The sequence below is a fragment of the Condylura cristata genome, unplaced genomic scaffold, assembly GCF_000260355.1.
Source record: "Condylura cristata isolate star-nosed mole 26May11 unplaced genomic scaffold, ConCri1.0 scaffold00018, whole genome shotgun sequence".
Lineage (NCBI taxonomy): Eukaryota > Metazoa > Chordata > Mammalia > Eulipotyphla > Talpidae > Condylura > Condylura cristata.
In genome coordinates this window covers 17,451,127-17,458,383 of record NW_004567119.1, presented here as the reverse complement: position 1 = coordinate 17,458,383, position 7,257 = coordinate 17,451,127, and the positions used below count along the sequence as shown (strand labels likewise).

Below are 7,257 nucleotides of genomic sequence, written 5' to 3'. Positions count from 1 at the left end.
TGGTCATGCAGAGAGCCCTGTGGCATTGTTTACCAGAGCTGGTCATGCAGAGAGCCCTGTGGCATTGTTTACCAGAGCTGGTCATGCAGAGAGCCTTGTGCCCCTGTTAGCCTAATAGTTAAAGAATTTGTACAATGGCCTGCTATTTAGCTGCAAGGGAAGATGGAATATTACCTTTGGTACAAAATGGGGATTCCAGGGGATTATGCAAAGTGAAGTTAGCCAGAAAGACAAATAATTGGCTGCCTCACATGGAGGGTGATACAGGAAACAAAGCTGTGAGCTGAGGCATTTAAATAAAATAGCTGATACCTGGATGTTACCAGGTTAGCTTCTTTGTTTTTCTAACTTCCTGAATTCATCTTTTAATTTGAAATTGAGTCTTAGGTAAAATTTTAAAATGTTCAGTCATTATTTCCTCAAGATATCTTCTGGCTCATTTGTCTCTTCTAGTGATACAAGTGCTTACTTTTTGTTGTAGTCCTAGAGGCCCTGGAATTCATTTCCCATACCACCCCCACCATTTTATCTTCTCCCTGTAGATGGATGTTTTCCATCATATCTTCCAGGAGCTTCATTTTTGTGTCTGTCTGCTTTGCTGTTGTTTCTATTAAGTATGTTGTTTGGATTGCTAGATTTTTTGTTCTAAAATGTGTTTCTTCTCTACTTTTTAACTGATTTTCTATTCATTACTTTGAATGTGTTTGTAGTTTACTGTTGATCATTGTTTTAAAACATGTCTCTGATAATTCTAACAATACTTCTAACATATCTTAATTTTCCTTTTTCACTAACTTTGAAATTTCTTAAAAAGATTTATTTATGCATATAGAACTGGGGTACAGGCCAGAGGTGCAGGGGTGATGAGAGGATTCACCAGAGACAGAACAGGGAGCAGAACAGGCAGATCAACAAAGTACACCGCTGAGGGGAGCAGCAGGCAGGCGAGACAGGAGAGGTCTGCCCCACCATGTGGTGGGGATTGAATTCATGCTGTGGGTTAGCTCCAGACCTGGGGATTGAACTCCCAGTAAAGTGGCCATGGCTAGCTTGCAGTGCTGCAGTTTTAACCCACTGTACCACCAGGGAGGACCCTGACTTTTAAATTTTTTTTGGCGTTGGGTTTGACAAGTGATTCTTTTTTTAAAGATTTATTTATGCTTACAGAACTGGTGTACAGGCCAGAGGTGTGGTGGGTGAGAGGATTCACCAGAGGCAGAGTGGGGAGCAGAACAGGCAGATGTACTGAATTACACTGCTGAGGGGAGCAGTGGGCAGATGAGTAAAGTCTGCCACACCATGTGGGTCAGCTCCCTGGCTGGGGATTGAATTCATGCTGCTTCCGAGAGCTTCATAATGTGCTTTAACCCATTGTGCCACCAGAGAGAGCCTGACAAGTGAGTCTTAATTGAAGCCTGGACACACTGTATAATATTTGATTCTGAATCTTATTTAAATTGAGGCTACCTTGGTAGCACAGGCCTCCCTTGAGCATAACAGGGTAGGGCTTCCCTGTTACTCTCCCCTGACACCAATAGAGGATGAGTTCCTTACCCCTGGGTGTGAGGAATATTCTGACTCTTTCCCAGTCTTCACCGATAAAACTTCCAGTGTGGGAAGTGAAGGAGACCTGTTTCTCTCAGTGGATGTGGGAGACCTGGCTTTCTATGTGACCTCCACGTCAGTGCAGGGAGACCTCATGCCTCGCTTCTCCTCAGCTTCTCTGACAGCCACCTAGCAGCAGGACTGCAGTATGTCATTGCGCCTGTCCGCGGTAGGTCCCTGCTCCTTGGTCGGCCTGAAGTGTGGCTGGGAATGATGTCTGCTTTTCTGTGTGAGATTTGTTGGAGTCGACTGGCTAATGTCTGAAAGTTCTGTCTTGGTAGGCTTTCCTTTTTCCTGAGCCACTGTCTTCATTCATTTATTTTTAAAAAAGATTTATTTATGCATACAAGGATTAGAAGAGGATGTGAGAGGATACTCCAGAAACAGAGTGGGGAGCAGAACAGGCAGATCTACTGTAATATACTGCTAAGGGGAGCAGTGAGTGTGTCAGGGAGGCTGCGCCATGGCTGACTTAAACCCTGCACCACCAGGGATGCCCCCTTTTGGATTCATTTAAATGTGATAATTATAAGCCTTAAACTTCTGAATCTGTCATAAGAAGGCACCATGAATTTTGAGCATTTTCAGATGTATTAAAATTATGCTTTTGTGTTTTTTTCCCCTCTCAAAGGTGAAGATTTTGCAGAAGTACATCAGAACTGGAGTGCTCAGGGCTCTGCTTCAGAGCCCGCCAAAGGATTTCGCAACCGAGAATTCACTCGAGGATTTTCCCGGGGTAGATACCCTGGACCTTGTCATGGCAGACCCCCACCTCCGCAGTTTTATAACCCAGAGCATGCGGTATCTCAGGAGACTTTAGGATTCCCACCTCAGAGACAAGATAATCCCATCATGCCTCAGTATCCCTTTCCTCCTCCAGCCTTTGACATGCATACGTTTTCACTCCCGCCTCCCCCACCTCCTCCACCGCCCCCACCAGCAGCTTTAAACGTGGGTTGGGCCGCGCAGCCCCTGCTCCCCATGCCCTACTCCCTGCCCCCGCCGCCCCCGCCACCCCTGCCGCCACCCCCTTCTTCTGGAGACAGTAATTCCCATTTTGGGTCGTACTATTAGGCGGATTAGATAAATGTATGCATTTCCAGAAAAATGTAGATTTTTAATATTGTGTAGGAAGGATTTTGTTTTTTAAAGAAAGCGATTTACAGAACTGGATTTTTAAAACATTGTAAAGTACTAAATGAGTCCATGATTTGTAAGTTTATATTTGTAACCTTAGTGAAGATGTATCTATATGAAAACCACTTCAAATTCATGGAGGGAAAATTCAAATGTGTGATGTTTAAAACTTTGCATCTATGCTTTCCCGTCCTTGCCCAGTTAAAAGACGCATAGGTCTGAGAATACATCTGCAGCAACTTTCATCATGGATCCAGACATACCAAGCACATTAACTGACTTGGTATATTTGAAAATACGATATTAAAGAACTGTTCGAGTCTTTAAAATAAACTATTTTTGTAAACTTTGGAAATTTGATTATAAATTCAGTTTATCAGTTAAGTTTAAATATCTTAATTTTTTTGTAAGCAAGTGAAAGAGGCAAACCTTATATTGACAAAAGAGATGACTATAATTTAAAAAAATATGTAATTAAAGTAAGCTTTCTATTATAGATGCAGGTTTTCATTGTTTGGATACGAGTCAGAGTTTACCATTTAACCACTTAAAGGGATATAGGAACTGTTTACAATGAGGTATCATTTATTCACAAAGTGTGTTTAACTCTGTATTAAGAGACCGCGTCTCCCATGTCTGTCTCCCAGATTCCTGTATGTGTGGCACAGATTAGGTGCTTAGTGTTTATTGAATGACTCATTGAATTTAGAGTTTTTAATTAAATGTCTAGTAAGTATTTTACACCATGACATGTAAATATAAGAAAAGTTCAGAATTTTAGAAATAGAAGCCTTAAGAAGTCATCTAAAGTGGTCCTCATTTAATAAATATAGAAGAACCTGAGGAGTCCAACAAAGATAAGTAACACTACTCATTGAGATGACAAGGACATCCTAGTTCTCGAGTCTCAGGTCAGCACTTTCTACTAAATTGGTGCTTTTTGATCTGTCATTCTGTGACACCCTCTTGTGTTGTATTTTTTTTTTAATTATCTTCAATTATTTTTGCAGCTTTTCTTTGAAGTTGCCTTCCTTAATTATACAGTCCTGTGAATGACCAGAGTGTTAAAAGTTTGGTGGTGTCTAAAAGCACTCAAAAACCCAAAAAGCAATTTTCTGCAAGAACGGAAAAAAATAAGACATTGCCATCTAGTTATGGTGAATCTGCAAGCTTTTTGAATCACTATGGCGGTTAGGAAATCTTTCAGTCTCTAAGAACTGAACAGTAAATATTTTACAAAACTGAATGATACCATTTCATCTCTTGCATTTAATTAAGTTCCTCCCTGAAACTCTGCAGTTCTACTTGTCATCCTCCCTTCAGGACTTTCGAAATTTGAGGTTACATGGATACTACCAGTACCAAACACCTAAGCTTTGAATAGATTATTAAAAAAGCATTCTTGGGCTTTAGCCTCAGATTTTCACTTAGTAGCTCAGAGGAGAGTTAGCAAACTGGAACAGAGACAGGTGCACCTTGTAGATAACTGCTTATTCTGTTCAGCCCAGGCACTGCAAGAGAGCTAATACCCCAAGCTAGAGTGTCACACCAACTTTCCTGCTCGCTGGAGCCTAGAAAAGTTAAGTTCACCTTGTACCATAGTCTTTTAAGTGTGCAAGAATGTGTGTCCTAAAAAGCCCTTACTTTAACGTGTGTCCTAAAGTACCTTACTTTAATGTGCCCAGACCCTAAGTGAGCATGTACTCTTGGAAAATGGCACAATCGCCTTGCTAGATGCAGGGGAGCCTGGACCTTCCCGTTTGTGAGAAATGCAGAACCTGAAGCACAATAAATCAAAATTAAGTGAGCTATGCCGCTCCCCCAAGGGGTTAGCTTCAGGATTTAGTCTTCATCAGTGGAGAATTCAAGGTGAATATATACCAGCTTGTTGGCCATCTGCCTACTTTGGAGTTCTAGTGGGTGAGTGGTGGTGATGTGAGAGTTGATTAGGAAAAAGAGGGAAAGGAAACTATAGCTGTTCAGATGTATCTAGCTTCTCACGTGGTTGTCAGAGCTGTCTTGTCAACTCCATCTGTGTTTGGAGTTTTAAGAGGAGGAGGCGAATCATCTCATTTGGAAGAGAAATACTTCTATTTTCATCATCTCCACCTTAATGCTTCTAAGATTGTGTGCTCCTAGATTTTTAACTGCCATTTAGTATGAAGTAGATCCAGTGTTCTACTCAGCTTCTCACTTAAGAGAATCCTTTATGTTAACCTTTTCCTACAGTAATGTATTGACATTCATGTGATTGAATGTGGGTGATATCTTTACATCTTTACAACTACAGTTGTAAATTTGGTGAAGTGAAATGAAAATTACTCCCTAAGCTAGCATCTTTGTTTTACTAAGATCAACAACTGTCTCCTCTCCCTTCTGTAGGAAAAGGGAGGGGTTGGTATTTCATGGTAATTGTATAACTTGTCCACTATTAGATAGTTAAAGAATGGATTTGAGATTGTACAGTGGAGACCTGCAACAGAACGTAGTTTCAGGACTCACCAAAGGTCATTTCTTAAAATCCATGTGTGCTCATATGTCGTTAAGTACCAGATTGAATGCCTTTGACTAGTAGACCCTAGTTAATCTTCCATATCTGTGTCCATGTAACTGGCCTTGAGGATGTGTAAGGAAAGCACTGTGTGGACAGTGAGGGCTGTAGAACAATTTCTCTTCCTGTTTTCTAGCTAACATACCGGTTTACATTCTATCCTCTTTCACTCCTGTGCTTTTTTTCTTTTTTTATTTCTTGCTTAGAGCTGGTGGATATTAAGTGCATTAAAAGTTTCAGGATGTTTGATGAATAAGAAATGAGTAATATCTGAGTTTCAATCTGCTGTAATGTTAACCTGCTACATAAATTAGTATTTAAAATCCCCAGATGCTTCTATCTTGGTCTATTTTTAAGGACAAGGTTTAAGATAGCAGGTGTCATTGATATGTCTGTTTAGTTTTATAAATTTACCTTTTTAAATATAGTACAAAGTTTTATTTTGGATTTTATTACACTTCAGTCATTTACTAAGCTTTTTCTGGCTTGAAATTAGACGTCTTAGCTAGTAGCATCTTATTGGGGACACAGTTTGAGGCCCTTAAATAAGCACTAGTGATGAAATCTTGCTTCTTTTGTTGTGTGATAGCAAAGTAAAACGGTTATCTGATTTTGTGAAAGACCCCTCAAAATTACATACATTTTGGCATTTACCTGCTTATCACAATGGAGGACTGTATAGGTAATTGAAGTAATGCTGGCTTATAACACTTTGATTTAGAGATATAGGATCTTCCCCTTCATATAGTATTTCACACCTCACCCCCCAAATAGCCATAGTTCACATAGTCCGTTGTGCTTCCACTTTCATCTCTCCCTTCCCCCCACACTGGTGGCCTCAGCTGTGTAGTCGGATTTCTAGGATTTGTTACTGGTTTGGCTTCATTTGTGCCTTTATTTTATGTCTGTATTGCACATACGTGTGATACCATCTGGTGTTGTCTTTCTTTTTCTGATTTATAAATTAAAATTTCTTAGACAATGTAAATATTTGGTTTCATTGCCTTCTAATTCTTTTATATTCTCAATTACTGATTTCTATTCTGTTGTAAAAAAAGCACCCTTACCCCGCTCTGGATGACAGTCAGAGAACTTAAGTGCGGAAAGAGAAGTAATCCCTTGTATGTCTGTTTCTCGCCTTTTCCAGGGTGTTTGGCTAAGGTACCTGAAATAAGCTTGAAGAAATTACCTACTTAGCTTGCTGTCTTTACAATCTCAGACTATTTAAAAATAAATAGTCATGTCCTATAATACAGTGATAGGGGAAACAGTATATTGTTAAACACAGGATTCTTTTTAAAAGTGTTAAAAACTCACATTTTGTAGAGTGAATTTGTGTGCTCATATAATATGCATTCATAAAGTCTTCACTCTGACATTTCATGTTTGATAACAATATAAGCTCTGAGGTCTAAACATTTAATACAAGAATATTTTTAATAGACTATAAACTGAACAGTTTTAAAAATTACGAGGTTTCATTGTCAGATAATGTTGCAAGTACGCTATAGTTTAATGCATTCATGGTTGCTGAAACACATTTGTGTCCTTTCCTGTAGATAAATTGCCAATATTCCTAAAGGCTTTCTCTACTTTTTCTGAGACTTAATCTTATTCTAAATTTATATAGCAATTATGTCCAGAAAACCAAGGAAAAAGTTACTATAGTGTGCCTGAAATTAAGTTCAGAAATATCTTCTTCATACCACTTATCAGACCAAAGCACTTGTTTTGAGCTACTAGCAGCATTGAAATTACATCTCATTTTTGACTGTGCATACATTCTGTGCCTATGGTATCACTGGTGAATGAGACGTGTATAATTTCTTCATGTCTTGGAAAGGAGGTACAAATTGGTATATCAAAAGGTAAAATAATAAACATTGCCAGTGAAGAAAACTAAGTTGTCTTCTGCACAGTCAGTAGAAAGGTGTAAGCATATATTCATAAATGCTAACCCCATG

At 39.3% G+C, this 7,257-nt stretch overlaps 1 protein-coding gene across 1 annotated transcript in view; it reads left to right on the top strand.

Annotated features, from left to right (window-relative positions):
• Positions 1–6,228, top strand: part of NAF1 (nuclear assembly factor 1 ribonucleoprotein) — a 35,081-nt gene extending 28,853 nt beyond the window's left edge. Inside the window, exon 8 of the mRNA XM_004685370.2 lies at positions 2,237–6,228. Within this exon, the coding sequence (XP_004685427.1) occupies positions 2,237–2,679 (443 nt within the window). The 3' untranslated portion in view covers positions 2,680–6,228. The remainder of the gene's footprint in view (positions 1–2,236) is intronic.
• The last annotated feature ends 1,029 nt before the right edge of the window (positions 6,229–7,257 follow it).